The 19,285-nt window shown below is 39.0% G+C and overlaps 2 protein-coding genes across 2 annotated transcripts; both read left to right on the plus strand.

Annotated features, from left to right (window-relative positions):
- Positions 1-3,470: 3,470 nt before the first annotated feature.
- Positions 3,471-10,102, plus strand: LOC149283342 (peroxiredoxin-6-like). The gene is made up of 5 exons (XM_089497718.1): positions 3,471-3,562; positions 5,614-5,770; positions 6,569-6,715; positions 8,268-8,414; positions 9,971-10,102. Exons 1-5 carry the CDS (start codon positions 3,471-3,473, stop codon positions 10,100-10,102), a joined length of 675 nt encoding a protein of 224 aa, XP_089353844.1.
- A 3,928-nt stretch (positions 10,103-14,030) lies between these two features.
- LOC149283343 (peroxiredoxin-6-like) lies at positions 14,031-18,069 on the plus strand. Its single transcript, XM_089497733.1, has 5 exons — positions 14,031-14,122; positions 16,560-16,716; positions 17,088-17,234; positions 17,707-17,853; positions 17,938-18,069. The coding sequence occupies exons 1-5, from the start codon at positions 14,031-14,033 to the stop codon at positions 18,067-18,069; spliced, it is 675 nt and encodes a 224-aa protein (XP_089353859.1).
- Positions 18,070-19,285: the final 1,216 nt, after the last annotated feature.

The following is a 19,285-nucleotide window of genomic DNA, read 5'->3' on the forward strand; positions in this document are numbered from 1 at the left end:
GTAGCTAGTGTGAAGCACCCGGGCCCTGAGGCGTCTAGTTACGCCCCTGGGCGATAGGGAGAGGCTAGCTAGTGAGAAGGGAGGGTAGGGAGAGGGTAACAAGTGAGAAGGGAGGGTAGCTAGTGAGAAGAGAGGGTAACTAGTGAGAAGGGGGGTAGGGAGAGGGTAGATAGTGTGAGAAGGGAGGGGGTAGATAGTGTGAGAGATGGGGAGAAAGTGGGGATCTGATGGGGAAAATGCTGTCCCCCCCAGATTTTTAGGGGTTCCTACGCCCATGCATACCTCTGAGTAATGGAAGTGCAGTTGCCAGCTTCATGAATTATGTAGTTCAGACTGTGTGAACATCAGCACAATGCAGTATTGCTTCATTCTGTTACTTGGCACTGCTAATGCTGGCACAGTATGGAAGACTCAAAGAAAAGAATAACCAGTTGATGTCATTAAATCATCTATTAAAATTCAGAGATGCCCTAATTGATAACTGTGTTGCACAACTTGTGTAAACACCTGCCATAATGACAATTAATTACAGAATAAGTATATATATACAGTCATATAAAAAAAGACAGTACACCCTCTTTGAATTCTATGGTTTTAGATATCAGGACATAATAAAAATCAACTGTTCCTTAACGGGTCTTAAAATTAGGTAAATACAACCTCAGATAAAGAACAACACATGACATATTACACTGTGTCAAGATGTATTCAACAAAAATAAAGCCAAAATGGGGAATACATATGTGAAAAACTAAGTACACCATGATGCAATAGCTTGTAGAAACACCTTTAGCAGCAATAACTTGAAAGAATGATTTTCTGTACGAAAACAGATTTCTGTACGAATCATAGTAGCAAAGGGATCTTCTTTAAAATGTTGCTTCAGTTTATTGAGGTTTGCAGGCATTTGTTTATACACAGCTCTCTTAACGTCCCGCCACAGCATTTCAATCAGGTTGAGGTCTGGACTTTGACTGGGCCATTGCAACACCTTCATTATTTTTTATTCAGCCATTCTGTTGTAGATTTGTTGGTGTGTTTGGGATCTTTGTCCTGTTGCATGACCAACTTTTAACCAAGCTTTACAGTGCCTTGGCACCCTCTTGGCACTTTTCCTATTTTGTTGCATTACAACCTGAAATTAAAATGGATTTGCTGCCTACCACTTTGAAGATGCAACATATTTTGTACTGTGAAACAAACAAGAAAAGGGGGTGAATACATATGCTAGCACCACTTTTTAATTTTTTACACTTTTTTGAAGTTATTTTCTTCATTTCACTTCACCATTTTGGACTATTTTATGTCTATTACATGAAATCCAAATAAAAATCCATTTTTATTCCAGGTTGTAATGCAACAAAATAGGAAAAAAGTCCTCCTCCCCAGAGAGACCAAGAGCCACCAACTCTAAAGCACTTCATCAGCTCTTGCCCATCTGTCTGTCCCATAGACACCAAGGTAGCCACACATTTTGAGGAAGGCTTTCTGAGTATCTGCCCCTTGTACTGCCAACCTACCCTTTTCATAAATGAAATCAACCTTTTCTTTCCAAATCACTTACATTTCTGAGCCTCTCGCATTCCAGCCTTTAGTGGTATAAAGTTTAGCAGCTAGATATCTGCTGACTCAATTTAATAAAAGCTTTTGAGAGGCCCTGTACTGATTTATTCAAAATGGGTTTAAAGGAACAGTTATGTCATGTATTTTTTGATAGGCACTTATTAAATAAGAAAGTGATTAATAAGTGAAACCCCACTCTTTCAGCAGTTTCAAAGAGTATGCCTTTAACCTGCATACTATAGACAGGTAAGGAGATAACTCTGTGTTATCATTAGCATTTATTATTTTGTCAGAGGACCAGAAATACTAACCCTCCCTTGATGAATATATTCATGGAATGGGTGTTCTTTTAACACCCTTTAATGTAATTATAAAATTGGACTGCCAAATGCTTTTGATTATATGTTACTTATATGACTCTAATTCCAGTTTAACACTGGGTCACAGCATGGCAGAGGTTCGTCAAGCAGTCCCCTTCCTTTATTTTTTGTTTTTTCCCACTGAGGCTGCGTGCTAGGAACTGACATCATATTCTGGCATGGCATAGCAAGAAAACCGATAGGCCTAATGCAAAGCCTGGTCAAAGTGCCCTTTCTTGGACCAAGTTGACCAAGTGGTGAGAATGTCAGTATTGGACTCATTCATTCATTCATTCATTCATATATTTACATGACAGGACATATCTGGGTAGATCTAATGTCAATGCAATGTCAGGGATGGAAACAATACAACAGAGATAAAAGCCCCAGACTGGGCCGGAAATTTCCAGTTCCTGTTATGAAACCTACTGAAAGTAAATAAACTCTCCCGAACCTCAGCAAAATCCTGTATATATATATATATATATATATATATATATATATATATATATTCATTATATTATGTATTATATACATTATATTACCACCAATGTAGGTTGTAACATCTTTACATCTTCAAAGGTTGAAAGGTTGTTTTTGTCTTGTATGAGCTTCAGCTCATATCAAGGGGAACTAGACACATGTTTGAAGCCAGTTTAATATAAATAAACAGCATATATATATTTATATATATTTATATAAATATATATATTTCTGTATGTGTGGTAGGTGAAGTTAAGCTGGGAGGGCCCTCCATATATATTTTTGTCTGCTTGACACTGTGGAGGAAAGTGCTCAGGATATGCAAGAAAGATATTTGCTTTAACACAATGTGGTTGCTTTCTTCAATGTTCAATTATCATTTGTACCTCTATAGGAAACTGCCAAAAACCAAACATAATATATTAATGAGTAAATGTATTGTATGTTTTTAATGTTGCAAAGTAAATTTAGATCGCTAAAGATAAGTTATTTACATTTTCCCAAAATTTCTATTTTTTTTTAAAGGAAACAAAAAGATATTTTTCTGTGACATCTTAATGTCTTCTTTATGGATAGCAGCACTAATGTGAATGTTGTCCTGTAATATAAATTTTTAAAGAGGAGATGAGCTCACTTTAATTTGCAAATAACATTTGGTTGATACTTAGTTGCTACTCAAAATAAGCAAAGGATTCTGTTGGACTTTTATTATGTTGCCATAGAGGAAAAATTTAAAAAATGATGTAGTGTACAGGATAGATTTTTTAACATGACCCACATAGAGATTGTTCAATTGTATATCTTGTTTGCTGTTACTTAATAAATAGGTTACTTCATGATGAGAGGTTAAACTATATATATTTATTAAATATGAATATTAAATAACAATATAATAAATATTGTTGTGAAATCCACATCAATGCCTGTGGCATGACATGATCCAATTCCAATCCAGTGATAACTCCACCCTTGGCACCTAGTATTTAATATAAACTGCTGCTAACCTGTGCTTGCAATCACTTTTAACAACATCTTATATGCGTGAAAGTCATAGGAGTCTTCAAGATGAGTTGCATATTGCTTGATGATACTTTTCCTGACTTTAATGCAGAAACCACAAGCGGTGATATCTCTTTTCATGCTTACCTTGGAACTTCGTAAGTAATGGTATCCATCATTGTACTATAATAGTGTTCATCTCTTTGGCATATATATATATATATTAAAGTGGAATCACCCCTTCTTTTAGCATAACTAATTTTGTATTGATCTGTTTTCCAGTAAATGTTTATATTTATTATTATATAAATAATTTATTATTAGTTGAAGTTAATTTACCAAATATAATAACTGTATGAATAAGTGAAGATATACCTAGTAAAATGTATGTTTTTTTAATGTTGCAAAGTAAATTTAGATTGCTAAAGAAAATGGACCTGAAAGTCTCTCCCTTCTCCTCATCTTTAAAAAGACTGCTTGATTCAATCACAAAATAGCGTATTAGCTCAATTATAAGACAAGGTTTTTCAGAAAAAAATCATCTGAAAAAAACAACCTTGTCCTATAATCTAGGTCGTCTTTTATTCAGAACTCAGATCCGCGGCACAACTAAGCCTACGGCTTGTCACTCATGCTCTCTTTCACACTCTCATTCACTCTCTCACAGTCTAATTCACTTTCTTCTTGTTCTCTTCCTTCTTTCTTCAACCGTTTCTGTTATCCAGGTACTTTTGCAAAAGGGCGGAGTCTTTGTGCACACCATCTCTCCCGATTGGAGGAATAGGGGAGAGGCCGTCCCCATGGTGCACACTGTGGCTCTACCCTTTTGCGGAAGTATTTCAAGAGGACAGGCTATTGCAGACTGATTTGCAGAGAAAGAGAGGTGCAAAGGGTGGAGCCACAGCACACACCCCGGGGACAGCCTCTTCTCCAATGGGGAGAGGCTGTATGCGGAGGCTTCACCCTTTGCGGTAGTTCCTAGGTAACAAATCAATACTGGGGAGAAGCTGACAAAGAAAGAAGAACAAGAAAAGTGAGAAAGTCAAAGTGAGGGACAGTGTGTGAGCAATGAAAGCATTTGAAATGTCAATTTGGAGATCTCTGCTTTAGTTTTTTTGTTTCATTGGGGGTCCCTCCTTGTTTTTGGACATTCAAACAAATTAACAAAATTGCCATATTTAGGTAAAATTTATTTGTGTATTAATCCATACAAATCGGAATGCACAAGCCTGGTGATCACTGTGAAAATCAATCATAGTAATCACATGTAATAAAAGACTCTTCAGTTGAACACTGAGTTGTTAAAATACTTTCTTACTGACACACTGTGGGTTAATAGCGTGAAAAGGCTGGTGTGGTCAATGGTTCGTGTGATACGAAGGGTTAACATGGAGAGGGGCGGCACATGAGGGAGGACAAAGGCACAAACAACAATCACACATATATAGAAATCACAACCACTGATTATTAAAATGGCACTTATTAACCCAGGGTTGTGACAGGTACAAAAAGTAAAAAAACAGCCTGGCCCTTAAGGGGTTAAGCAAAAAGGTCTCAAAACACAGCCCTTTACTCCCCTCCTGCACACCCTTTAATTATATAAATGTGTGTATGAGTGAGTGGCAGAGTATAAGTGTGCATTTGAGTTAGTGGCAAAAAATAGTGGTTTTGATTTCTTTCTAATAGTGTCATGTAATATTCAGGCCTTTTCTTTTTTTTCCTTCATTAAGATCAGGCAGTCGTCTTATAATCAAGGTCGTCTTATAATCAACCAAAAAATGGTAATCAACTTAACAACAAGACAAAGATAAGAAGGGAAGGAATAATTATACAGGATTTCTTAGTTAGATACCCTTCCCATTATATACAGATAAGGGTTTATAGATACAAATTGCTTAAAAACACACTACAGTTTGCAAATAAGTATCTAAGTTGAAGAACTGGGAAACATGACAAATCTGATTTAAGTTCTCCTTTGATAGAAAGCCTATGAAACTATGAAGTGAACAAAGCAGTGATATGCCTATCACATATGCAAAATGTTGCATTTTGTGGCCAATTTACACCAATTGTATTACTACATTATAAAAACAAAGTAAAGAAACTAATAATAATTACTTTCTCGCTGCAATCACTAACGGTTACATTCTGCTGTAGTTCTTGACGTGAATCATTATAGTAAAAGTAGACACAAAATTATTTTTCCTAGTTGGGGTATCCTTTTCTCACATCCTGGAGACTTTACACCTATATGTACCACGGAACTTGCCCTAATGGTGAAGCTGATGCCGGAATTTGAAAAGAGGAACATAAAACCTGTTGCCATCTCTCTGGACACCACAGAGAATCACCTCAAATGGATCAAGGTTCAAACAATTTGTTTTAATAGCAACAGTTTTTATTTAATTGCCATAGTATATTGAGGTACAAGTGTTAATACAGTGATCTTTTACAAAGGATAATATGTATGAAATATTTTTTTGACCCAAAGGTCCTTCATTAGTATAATAGTTAGTACAATAACAATAATATTAGTACAATAGTAATATTGTTTATAGGATTACATTTACTCAAAAACATTTTGACAAAAGAAAATATAAACACTCTTACAGTGGGCTAGTGACCCACATAAACTTTTTACATTTTAATTTCAAGTTAGGCCACTTTATGGTGGCCTCCTAATCTTTTCCTTCAGTAATAGGCAAACTGTCTGTGCACTGAAGGATTACCTTTCCATACACTACATCTTTCTTTATATCGTAGTTTATAGTGATTGACATATTCTATGTTGCAGTAAGTAATTAATAATCAAGTGAAAAATCAAGACATTAAAGATGTAATCAACATTGTATTTCAACGGCACTAGAAGCCCGTGCAAGCCCAAGAGCATGGATCATGTTTTATTAAATAGTCAGTGATAACAGGACATTTTCAGTGTTTGCAATGTCTGTTTTTGAGCTTCCCATGTTATGTCATGGCATTATCTGGGAATAAAGCCACTGAATGGACACATGATGCTCTTTTTTTTCTGCTTACATTACATCTTGTTCTTGTGGGTTTTTCTCTACATGGATTCACTAGGTCTAGCTTTTGCATAGTGAACTAGTCTATGTTAATGATGGCATTCATGGAAAGTGACTTTTTGCTATTATTTTCTTATGCAGGATATCAATACATTTGGTGGTTATGATCCAGAAGCTCCTTTGCCCTTCCCTATAATTGCGGATTCGGATCGGACTATTGCAGTACTTTTGGGCATGGTTCAGCCGGCAGCTAAAAAAAAGACTGGGTTGCCAATCACAGCTCGTCATGTAAGTCCCTGTTCTATAGCCAAGAATGAGTTGTGCTAAGTAGAGCGACAGCTACTGTTGTGTATTAGGCTTAATAACCAGAATCCTTCTGTCCCATGACACTCACAAGAAGATGTTAAACTAAATAACCCTTTGTAAAATAGATGATTGCCTACCTTTTGACTTAATAATTTAGCCATGAACCAATTAAGTATTTGTTTAATCATAATAATTTAGGAAAAGTGTTAAGAAAAACTCTTTTGATCCCATTCACCTGGCAAGCTTAGAGACCTATTCAGCAAGAGCAAGGTGACCAAAGTTCATGCATGTTACTCAAATACGGAAATAATTAAAATTAGCTAAGGCTGGATGAGTTGGTGTAGGTTCAAGCCCCTGCCTTTTTGAGTCTGGTTTTGAAGGATGAGTGAACCTAATCCATCCATTGGGAGCAGTCATAATGGAAAAAAACATTTGTCAGCAGAAATCAGTAATGCAAATTTTGTTGAAGGGCAACTTTCAAAATGTCTTCACTTATTTAGGATTTAAAATGGCTTGTGAAACGTGTTACTTGTTTTGAAGTGATTTTGTATAGCTATATTGTATATCAGGTAAACATAAGTTGGCAATTTGCCAGTTATATGTTCATAAAATCTCTTGTATGCCTAGTGATAAATACATTTCGAGGTCCTCAGTGATAGTCCAATATCACAAAAGGCCACATGTGGAGCAACAGACCTAAAGTCCACGTTTAAACCTGGGGATCTTAGCATTGCAGGGGCTGCAGAGCAACCATTTTAACAACCTACCTACAAGTAATGAACTAACTCAAATCAGACGCACCTGTATGCTTATGAACCTTATGCTGGGATTAATTTGTAATATTTTGTAGGTTCCATTTATATGTGTATTCAGATTTCTATGTGTATTCACTGTCTAGTCTACACTGTCTAGTGTAACCTCCCTAATCCCTTCATTTTCGCCATTGTTGAATGTGTGAGGAGATTTTTCTGGTGCCAATGCTGTCTGCAATATCCCATGCTATTGTGTTACATGTTTTATGTTATTCCTTTCCTGTTTCCAGTATATGTAAATTACCCTGCCCGTGGCTATAAAATCTATGCCCAGTCCCAATAAAGTATGAGGAGCACCTTTGCTCAGAGAACACATGTTAAAGCTATGAGGACGGTGGCAGCGATGTCCAGAAACGCTAGACCTCCTCTTTCCCCATTTTACCTCTGCCTTCAGAAAAGACAGACCTAATGGCAGATCTTTAGAGGATGTGCAGCAGGTCTGTCAGTGTAAAGGTTAGGCATCCATATTTTTCCTCATAAAAATGCTCCCACTGTATCTCCAACTGCCTGCCTGTATCTCCAGATTGCCTGTGTGAAGTTCTAACGTCACACATCCTTTACAAGCCCTCTTAACATTCCTTCAACAAGACTACAAGAGTAATTCAGAGAATGAGTTACTACTACAATTGATCTTAAGAATTCCATTATATTGCCCCAATAACGTTATTAATTTGTATCCATATCACAGTACAGTATTTATTGATGTACTTTTTATCCTGTAGTTATTTGTCGTTGGCCCTGACAAAAAACTCAAGCTGTCTTTTATTTATCCAACTACTACGGGAAGGAATTTCTCTGAGGTCCTACGGGCCGTGGACTCTCTCCAAATCACAGACAAGTATGGTGTTTCAACGGAGGCAAACTGGCAGGTAACAAGACAGATCTTAGATTGTCTGTCCATCCCATTATGACTGCATTAAAATGCATTTCGTTGACTAATATAATTCCACATATCAAGATAAAAGGTTACAGCTACAGTTAGGGGTGTGTGCTGCCATATAACATAGAAATTCATAAAGAATATGATATGCCTCAAGGTTTTCTAGCTCTCTGGTTCACACGTAACTTGGAGAGCATAAGAATATACAGTTATGACACTTAGGAAAAGCAACCATTCATTTTGAGTGAGCTATGTGTTATTGTACTTAAGCCAGGGCTTGACAAATTTGTTGTGAATCTAGGCGCCAGGTAAAAAAGTTAGGAGCCAGGATTTTTTTAAACTAACAGTTGGTCAGGAGTGATCTGATCATCATCACCCCACTTACTAAACTCACAGCGTTTGACCTGGAAGCACCCTGGACTTTCAGGTCAGTGCTGGGTTTTTTTTTTTTTATTAAATTTTTTTTTTTTAACCGTTTCGATGCTGATGTTCCATTGGAGCACAGCATTGACTGATATTTAGTCCCCACAAGCTTGTGGGGACAAATGTTAACCCCTGCAATGCCACGAATGTGTCATACACAATTGTGGCATTGAAGGGGTCAACGCTGCACTGTTGCTCTCATGGAGCGATCAGGCAGCAGGGGGGTGTTGGGGCTGGTGTCCACACTCATGTGGAGACCAAAGAACCCTCTCCCCTGTCCCTGAAGCGGCCTCTGGCAGCTGGGACGCAATTACTGGTCTATAGATCACCCATTGCAGGGGGGAGTCTCTGATGACTGCTGTAGGCTTCCATGCCTACAGGAATCATCCAAGAGCTTGTGGGGGCTCGTTTTTGCTGTTGCTGCTCTGCCTGGGCTTCCAGGCAGACCACCAGCAGCAGAGCCCCGTACAAAACGGGAATTAACCCCTAAATGCCGCGACCGTTTTGCAGCAACCGCGTTTTCAGCCTACAAGATCACTCTGTGGGAGTGATCTCAAGCCCGGGGGCGGCCTCTGAGTGGCTGTGCTGTCTGCCCAGACTCCTGGGCAGACAGCAGCAGCAGCGCCCCCATGTGGTGAGTCAGCCTCTTACATCCACAATTTTTTCTGGATGTAAGAGGCTGACAAAACCTAGGCGACAGGACAAAATTCTCTGTCGCCATGGCGTCCTGGCGCCTGGGATTTGTCGAGCCCTAACTTAAGCTACTTAAAATCTATCATATATATGTTTAATATATGTTATTAAATATGTGTTTAATATATATATTTAATAATATAAAAAAATAGTTATTAAGAAAACATATATGATTGCACCTGATTACGAATGTGAAATGCCAGAAATGTTTTTTTCTGTGAGAAGTGAGAAAACGCAGGAGGTTGAAAGGAGGAGAGGAAAAAAGAAATAATGTTAAAAGAATCACAGTGACAAGTTATAATGAAACCAAATGGTTACTGAGTAAAGTTACTCCTGGTAAAGCATTACTTCAATAATATTTACCAAAAATATCCAACATCTACAAGTAAGGGATTGTTTTTCACTATCATATGGTATCTTTATTCCCAGCCTGGGGACAGAGTTGTGGTCCCTGAAGGCTTCCCTCCAGAAAAGGCTGACAAATTGTTCGTCGACAAAGTGGAAATTGAACCCCTTCCATCTGGAAAGCCATATCTGCAGTTTGCAGAGCTCAAAAAGTGAAATATGGGAATATGAACGGAATCTTGTTAAAGTAGCAGAAAGTTACACTCCTCATCTTGTATTCATTACAAAGTAACATAAACTATGATATGGAATTAAAATATGTGCCAATCAAATGACTTTCTATGTATGTTAATCATACTCTACAATGTATTAGGTAAAATAATAAAACATATACTAATCAATAATTAAAAAACGAATTTTTGCGGGTGATGACACCTTTTTTTTCTTTAATTGAAAAATGTAAGAAATCGTTAAAATATCTGGTAATAAAAATAGGTTAAATAAAAATAACTTGCTTATTCACTCAGCATGTCTGGAGCTCCTTTTATATAAACAGGGTACAGGTATACATTTTCAGATTCACATTATGATATTTTAATATTCACGAGTGTAAAAATGTTCCCTTTTAAATATACAGGCCTAGTATGAATGCTATAAGCAAAGATGTGTCTTCTGATTTGGAATGGTCAGTGAGACATGAAAAAAAGAATAAATTGATACATAACAGATTTTACATTGCCTTTAAAGCGGAATAGCATATGCACCTAAGAAGTTCCATAAAAGGATACGTTTATGTCATAATTCCAATTAAACTTGAAATGATGTTGTGTCTTCAGCACCTGCATCAATGCAAGACTGTTATTGTGAAACTAAAGCTTTAATATTTGCTACTTCCTTCCTTTCTCTCTTCCCTGTCTTGTTTTACTCACACATTTTGCAATTTCTCTCAGTTGGCTCTAGTCCAGAATTTCATTTTACAGCTGGGGTTTTCTTCGTACGTTTCAGTTACTTCACCTACAATTGTACATTGTCCATTGTTTAATTATCTCCTCTAATATTCCAAAGTCTTTGAGGTGTGTCATTATGTAAACTGGGTGGCACAACCCAGTTATGAGGTTTAGGGGGCAATCACATTTTCACATTGGTGATATAGGTTTGATTAACTATCTGCGTGACAAAAAAAGTAAAAATAGAAGAAATCAGGAATGGGGGAAATAAGAGTGGAGCATGGTCAAAAACAAGTAGGGTGAAATCACGACACAAAAATGGGTGACTGTACAGCTTATGTGTTGCCATCTCCAACATTCCACATCATCTCTGAAAATGTGAAGCTCTCGACAACTCAACTGATGACTGCCCCTTTAAGATGTACTAAATGTTATTCTTGTGATCTTGGAATAAATGCATAATAACCAGAAATAACATACGCAGTATATCATGAGATGACTGCAACTGTGGGAATAAGTTCAGCTAGTTTGTAACAAGTAAATATTAGCATTCTCAACAAATACACTCAACACAATGTATTTTTCCCAGACAGTAAACTGACACAAATTGGCCACAGGTAAAAGGTCTCAAAAAAGAAGACCAAAAAAATGTAAAATGTATGGAAGATTTCAACGTGAGAAAGGGGTTCACAGAAATAATTATGCCCCGCATGCATCCAAGAGCGAGTGAAACCTTACCACAGTTAGCTTTACTAAACACGGATGAACGTGGAGCAAAACTTTCCCTGTGTCTCTTGTTTTTGAGTTTAGTTGCCACTGTGCATTATAAAATTGTACGTGATTAACATGTCCAATATAGGAACTTGTGTGCTGACCACAGCATCACATAGGAGAGAATGAAGTTAGAAATACGTGTTTAAGTTTAAAAACCCCTTTGAGAACAAAAACTTGAAGGAAATGTTTACTGCCTCTGCAGGCCCACTAAAGAAGAACGCATATTAATGCAACCTGTGAGCACTTTAATATGCGTTCTTCAAAAACAGAGCACCTGAGGTAGAAGCTGCAGTTGCCTTGCTCTTCTGTGGCCTGATGGTTTTTCCATGGTTTGGCTGCTTAAATCTCAAATGAGATTCTGAACATCGCATATTTAGATTCCTAACACTCGTACTTAAATTCAAGGTGACAAGTGCTCAACTTCATTAACAAATTACACACAGCCCCATAAACCAAATGACACCCTTCTGGTCAGCAGGAAAAGGGAGTTAGAAAAAGTTGTGTTATTTACTGGAACGGGAGACAAAAATAGATGATTAAAACGTGAGGAAAAAAGACCTGACGTGCATTTTGCTGGAACATGGATGGCTTCGTCAGATCTATATATGTGAAGCTCACTTAGTTCATTTCTACTTTTTATTTTGCTATTTATATTTACATTTTTTTTAATAAAAGCTATTTTTTTAAATTTTCACATAACCACTTGTTGACAGTTTCATCAGTTTTATCTTCTTTGCCATAAACAGATGAAGCTACATAAACATAACACAATGCTTGTTTAAGCAGGACCCTTTTAACATTTTGTTATGTGATGCGCTCATGTCACGTCCTGCGGCATATATTGGCGCTATATAAATTACATAACAACAATAATAACTACATGCCAAGGTTTCTTATTTTTACTGAGGCAGTATTTTACCTGTTTACATGTCCCCTACTTCCCAACAGTCTAATGTAGCTTCTGACATGATTCTAGTGCATCAGATAGTCACCGGCTCCATATCCCAGGATTGCTGCCTCTCCTCCAGGAACACCTTAAAATCCGTGACTTTGGCTTGTGCGGATATTGCTGGCTATAGTGGCCTATAGTGGGCAAGGCATTGTTTGCTATTAGGATCAGCTTCTTATCAAGATTATTATGTGTATAAAAGTCGGAGTGTTTTCAATAATACTCTGAGGGAGCAGGAACCTGGGCGGGAAAAGAGAGTTTCCCCGCACAATGTGCGAGCTGCACAGCGGGAAGTGTCAGGCTGCCGTTGGGCCGCATAGACATCTGCTTGGCCAGCCCAAAGGCCCACCTGGCACGGCACATCCCTTAGGACCCTACCGGAAGGCCCTTTCTATTCCAGCGTGACCGTGCCCCAGCGCACAAAGCAAGGTCTATAAAGACATGGTTGGATGAGTTTGGTGTGGAGGAACTTGACCGGCCGCAGAGAGCCCTGACCTCAACCCCATTGAACACATTTGGGATTGACTGTAATAGAGATTGTGAGTAAGGCTTTCTCGTACAACATCAATGCCCAACCTCACAAATACTCTGGATAAATGGGCAAAAATCCGCACAGAAACACTCCAACATCTTGTGGAAAACCTTCCCGGAAGAGTGGAAGCTGTTATAGCTGCAAAGCAGGACCTACTTCATATTAATGTCTATGGTTTTGAAATGAAACATCCAACAAGCTCATAAAGGTGTGATGGTCAGGCAGTCCCTAAATCAGTGAGATTTCCCTAAAAGTCTCTTCACCCCTTAAATTATGCATAATTCAGGGTAGGCTAAATGGAGCCTGCCAGTGTTGTGTTGGCCCTTCATAATGAATAGAAATTCGCTGACAGCACAATCCTCGGCCGTCCCTCCCTGTGGTGTTTAACCCGCTGTCAGAGTTAGAGATGCGGAAGAGCTCTCTGCGGTGTCACCTCGGAGATACTCTGGGCTGTCACCGTCTGCACACTCGGCGCTATTTCCGGGTGCAGGGCTCGTGTGTGCCACTATCTCCGGGGATCAGTGAGAGGGGCCGGTAGTCTGATGTAGCCGCAGGTTACCATGCATTGAGCAGTAGGTAGCCGCGCACTGGTGTATCGGCGGCTAAATGACAGCAAGCATAGTGAATGAAGCGATCCGCTGTATGATGAAGGGATGTCGGAGCGTGATTCATACGGCATGATTGTGCGGATTTTGCCAGTGACGCATTTTTACTCTGTGCCCTTTAATACCACAAACAGTTTTGATAGCTCGTCACGGAAGAAAACACTGACGTGACGGACGTGAAATTCGCTTGCTCAATCCGATCACTCCCAGGCAGCAGCCAGCGGAAAGCCACGCCCACTTCTAGCAATACGTTTCATTATCTATGCCCCGCCCTCTTATCGTCTCCCTTTAACTTGATCTGCAGCTTCACGTTCCACAGCCCCGCTCCGCCGCCGCCATGCCCGGGATTCTGCTCGGTGAGGTGTTCCCGAATTTCGAGGCCGATACGACCATCGGCAAAATCAACTTCCACGACTTCCTGGGCGATTCGTGAGTATATACCGGGGGAGCCTGTCACGTATCGCTGCGTGGCCTGTCGCGCTTGGTCGTGGATCACCTGCTCGTGTCATTAGCAACCATTTACAGCTTTCCTTTTTTTTTTTTTTATTTTATTTACAAAGCATTTTTTTTTTTTTTTTTTAACCAGAATCGCATATTAACTATTACTGTGCCAAAGGGGTGTACAGCAGCCATGTTGCTTGGACATTTGTAGTTGGTCCTTGTCCTCTTCCTCCTTTAGTGCAGTCCTGAGAAGTCTCATTACTGAATGCTGCCTTATTAAAAGTCATTAATTCTGTTACCAGCTCTGGCATTGTGTAAAATATAAGTTAGATTTTTATTTTAACAGATCTTGTGTTTTTAAACTTTTTTTTTTTCCCCTTTTTGTTACTGCTAATATCTGATTAAAAATGTTTTTTTCGAAAGTTTTCTGCGGCCTGACTACCGCTGGATGGATGTCATTAGGCGGTGGCCGGCCTTAAAGTGCCAGGGCAGCTCTTTTTGTTTTTATATATGTACATGTGTGTGTAAATATATATATATTTTTTTTTTGCATAGTGTTTTCTAGATCCCTGACTCATACTGTTGTTGTGTAAACAATAGAATGGCTCAGTCCTAATTCCAGGATGGACGGTCTGCCTAATGAAAGTTTATGGAGGGCGGGACTTTAATAGTATTGCCATAAAGAATCAGCTCAGTGTGATGTTTGAGCAGGGAAGGGCACATGCCAAACAACAATGGCTGCCTCCAGGTCTGGCGATAAAGGGTGTTTTATTGGCAAAGAATAAGAAATACTAATCTGTTACTGTATACAGCCCTGTATTCTATGCCCAGGGGGAAAATACTTTTCCCCCATGAGATACCAAGATCCGTAATTGTTAGAAATGTCTCACAATGAAGGCCACGTGTGCTGCCTTTCTGCTATGAGCTTCCTTAGCGTAGTTTTTTTTATTTTATTTTCAACTTAACGTCTGTGGAAATTGCGTAAGCGATTGGTTTCATGTGGGGAAACCATCGGCGGATATACGGGACTCCATGTGTGGTGTAAACGTAAAGGAGAGCTGTGTGAGCTCCAGCTTTCATCCTCACTACATTTCTTATTATCTTTTACTTACACGGCATCGCAATTTTTATGCAGCACTTCTTATAGTAAATGCCTTCAAAGTGTATGACAAAACTACAGCAGACAACTGGGGAAAGAGGGTGCTGCTCAGAAGCTTACAGTCTATAGGAATCAGTTTATTAACCCTACAGAAACATAGACTTTGATGGCCCATCTACGTTCTTAGTCTGTCAGTTTGTCGTACCCTGGATGTATTTACTGTAATAAGCGCTGTGTAAATTCATCGCTGTATATAAATAAAAGGTAATCGTGCTAATAATGATGGTGTGTGTGTATATATACAATATTGTCCCGGCGTTCCTCCAGTCCATGGTTGGGGTTTGTGCCCTGCATTGCGCAGACCTTTATGACAGCTCCTCTATTTGCAAAATGGCTAAAATGTTTCCAGGTTAAATGGTCACATATTAACTACTAGTTTCTGGGTCAAGGCTCCACAGGAACAGATGCCCAGCTCTTTAGAGAAAGGGGGGGCCCCATTGAGTTTCACTTCTCTAGAAATGCATATTTTTAAGCGAGGGAAATCACTAGTCCTTCTCCTAAGCCGAGGAGGAAAAAATGTTTATGCCTACTCCCTAATATTAGGAGGTCTAAGATAAGGTCCTGACGCATTGGTATAAAGCCCCATTTAATAAAAATTTTCGGTCCAGAACTCTATGTACCAGCTTGCATGTTCGGTGGGAATGCTCTATCCATCATTACAGAGAACCCCCTGCCTCCCTATCTCTTTTGCCCTACAGAAGATCCCTCTTCGTAAATGTGTCCTCCGCTGCAAAATCCCTGATTGCCTCCAAGTGGCACCAACCTCACCCCCTCCTCAGTGAAGGCATTGGGCTCAAAGCGTGGAGCGGATCGGGTCAAAGCAAAGTACAGAGCAAACCTGTTCATGTTGGGCACTAGGAGCCCTTGGCATGCCGACAGCTACCCCCTTCATTTTTTTGTTGGCATCTGCCTTGCACGTTCATTTTAGGCTCTAATTGTAAATTTTGATTTATTGTGGCAATACTATTGGATGGCTTTATTTTGTGGTCTGTGCCTGGTTGTATTGGCTAGAATACAAGATTCGCTTATATTTTATCATAAAACTGTGTACCCCGTAATTGTATTTTTATTTTGAAAATGCATTAAAGTGTTGTAGAAGTCTGTATTTTTAGCATAATGCAATAACTTTTATAATTAGAGCGCGTTCTCAATTGGAAACCTTGTTCTCGGTATTTTATATGGCCCGTACCGTATGTATGTTTTATTTGTTGTTTTATTTTTCATCAAGAAAAGTATAGCTTAATGTCGCGCTATTTTTGTTTGAAGGTGGGGTGTCCTTTTCTCTCATCCCCGAGATTATACCCCTGTCTGCACCACAGAACTGGGACGCGCGGTAAAAATGGCACCGGAGTTCAAGAAACGCAATGTGCGAATGATTGCATTGTCCATAGACTCTGTGCCAGACCATCTTGGCTGGAGCAAGGTAAATACCTGGGGTAGGATTCTGTATGTAGATACCAGTATACACGTTATGTCTTTTTACACTGGCCACATCTCTAGCAATGAAGAATGCCAAAATCAAACCCATAGCAGGGCCGCATATATCCCAATCCTCCAGTATGTTTCACAAAATGAAGTTCAGTGTCCAAAGACGGCTATGAAACCTTGTGCTAGGCTGGGAAAGTAAGAATGATTAGGAGAAGAATATTGAGTGGGATACATAACCACGTCCGGTGAGCTATATAACTGAGAACAGGGGGTTTGAAGGTTAAGGAATGAAGATATTGGGGAGGGATCAGGATAAATGTTAACACTGGCTATTATATGTAAAGAAACCTTTCATCTTTCCCGTAGGACATAAATTCTTATAATTGCGACGAACCCACGGAGACTCTGCCCTTTCCTATTATTGCGGATCCCAAACGGGATCTGGCTGTGAAGTTGGGTATGCTGGATCCAGATGAGAAGGACAATGAAGGGATGCCGGTAACTGCCCGGTGTGTAAGTATCAGAGCAGCATAGATAACTATGCCTGCAATTACTTTGTCGTTTGTTTGTTTGTTTTGTGTAGATGGTTTCTTTGTCAGATGATCTTTATACATAACTTGTAACAAGTGCACATTTTTATTGCTGACAGTCACGCAGTTCAAAATAGAATTTACAACGCTACTAAACTTGCCTTAACAGAGCCGTCAAGGCCAAAGCAATCTTATGACTGAACGCCTTTTAGTATAAATGTTTTACATCACGAATCGGGTTCAAGTAGCTGTGTTTGATTTCAAAAGCAAGCACGTCCACAATTCAACTCGGAAGAATTCTGAATGTCTATGGCAACGGTATATAGGTTGACTTCGCTTTTTTAATATAGTGCTGAACTATATGCTGGGTGTGTGTATAATTAATGCCCTTTATTACGTTCATTTCTTATTTTGCATAACTGGCTTTTTAAAAAGGACTTTCATTATTGCAATAGGTATTTATAATTGGGCCTGATAAGAAAATGAAGCTCTCTATCCTGTACCCAGCCACCACTGGAAGGAATTTTGATGAAATTTTAAGGGTTGTGGATTCCCTTCAGTTGACGGCAACACACAACGTTGCAACTCCCGTGGACTGGAAGGTAATGGCAGACTTTTTTTTTTTTTTTTGTCCCTTAAGTTATTTTGATACTGCTTTTGCCTAAAACGATCATTTTCCTCTCTAGCCTGGTGACAGAGTTATGGTGCCACCAAATGTCCCTGAGGCAGAAGCTAGTAAATTGTTCGCTTGTGGAGTGTTCACCAAAGAACTGCCTTCTGGCAAGAAGTACTTGAGATATACTGCACAACCAAAATAAGAAGTTCCATGCGGATTCTTCCAACTGGTATGGGTTAAGAGGGATAAACGATTTGGCTGATCTTTACACGTGAATTAGTCCAATTAAATCTAAACTTAATTGCCCTGATCTGTAGGAGAAGTTGAAGCAACAGAGCGTTGACACAATACACTTGCTCACCTCGTCTGCTTAATTTTTCCATACATTTAAGATGGGGCTTCTATTTCTTTACTGTTACATTTTGCTATATTTTTGGTAAAAGGTTTAAAGCACTTAATGTTTTGGGCTAAAATCATATGTAATCCTCTGGTCCTTAGAACTTCAATTATGTGTGTAGAGTTGAACAAAGAATTTTAACGTGATCTCTGTATAAACACGGATATATCAGTCACATGTCATCTTGCGTGTTGCTACAAAAATAGTAATGTTCTAACCCTCAGAACATGTTCTCCTCAGAGTGCCTTTCTGACCAAAGCCTATGCACAGTTAATCCAATATTGTGTTTTTGCCAAAGATTATCTTGCATTGGTAATAGGGTGCTAAAGTTTAGACTAAAGCGTATGAATGGTATATTCAATTTGTTTCTTGTGTTTCAGTAGTCTCTCTGATGTTGAGATTTTTTGTTGAATAAATAATTTGTTGCAATTGAACAACAGTGTTGCGCTTCTATTTGGCTGCATTTCCGTCTTGTTGGTCTTCAGCAGTGTTCAGTCTATAAACAATTTAGGACCTTAAAGAAGGAGTTCTGTAAAATAAATTGCATAAGCTTGTAAAATGAACACCATCTATAAGTAAAGTAGAAGAATGAATGTGGCAGCTGCAGTTCAATGATAAAAAAAATGAAAAATACAATTGAAACTTGAACCACATTTTGGGGGAAATATTGTTAATGTGCACGATCCAGTCTCATCCAAAATATATTGTATGAAAGTGAAATGGTAAGAAAAACTACCACTCTATTTTGAATGGACTTTCAGGCACTCACATGAAAGGTGTCGTTAAGGACTGGAGCCTGGGTGTTCTTGATAAGGATGATTTGTGGCTTGCTGAGCCAAGAACAGGTCATCATCTAAGGCTGATCCTCAGCTTGCTCAACGCCTACTTTATCATCAACACTCCTGAGGGGGACTAATCCTCAGCCCTCATTCTCCTGGTTCAAGCACTTTTTTTGTTTTTTTTTCCCCTTCCAAATGTATCCCCTGACACACACTTGTGGTGTTACTGTTGCAATACCACA

This window comes from Sceloporus occidentalis, unplaced genomic scaffold, assembly GCF_023333645.1.
Source record: "Sceloporus occidentalis isolate IW3139 unplaced genomic scaffold, rSceOcc1.0.p SCAF_106, whole genome shotgun sequence".
In the NCBI taxonomy this organism is placed as follows: domain Eukaryota; kingdom Metazoa; phylum Chordata; class Lepidosauria; order Squamata; family Phrynosomatidae; genus Sceloporus; species Sceloporus occidentalis.

Bases quoted from the DNA above. Each gene is read 5' to 3' on its own strand.
- LOC149283342 (XM_089497718.1), top strand. From the start codon at position 3,471: ATGAGTTGCATATTGCTTGATGATACTTTTCCTGACTTTAATGCAGAA. The intron at 6,716-8,267 runs GTAAGTCCCTGT...TTTATCCTGTAG, and splicing joins TGCCAATCACAGCTCGTCAT to TTATTTGTCGTTGGCCCTGA. The intron at 8,415-9,970 runs GTAACAAGACAG...CTTTATTCCCAG, and splicing joins CAACGGAGGCAAACTGGCAG to CCTGGGGACAGAGTTGTGGT.
- LOC149283343 (XM_089497733.1), top strand. From the start codon at position 14,031: ATGCCCGGGATTCTGCTCGGTGAGGTGTTCCCGAATTTCGAGGCCGAT. The intron at 16,717-17,087 runs GTAAATACCTGG...TCTTTCCCGTAG, and splicing joins ACCATCTTGGCTGGAGCAAG to GACATAAATTCTTATAATTG. The intron at 17,854-17,937 runs GTAATGGCAGAC...TTTCCTCTCTAG, and splicing joins CAACTCCCGTGGACTGGAAG to CCTGGTGACAGAGTTATGGT.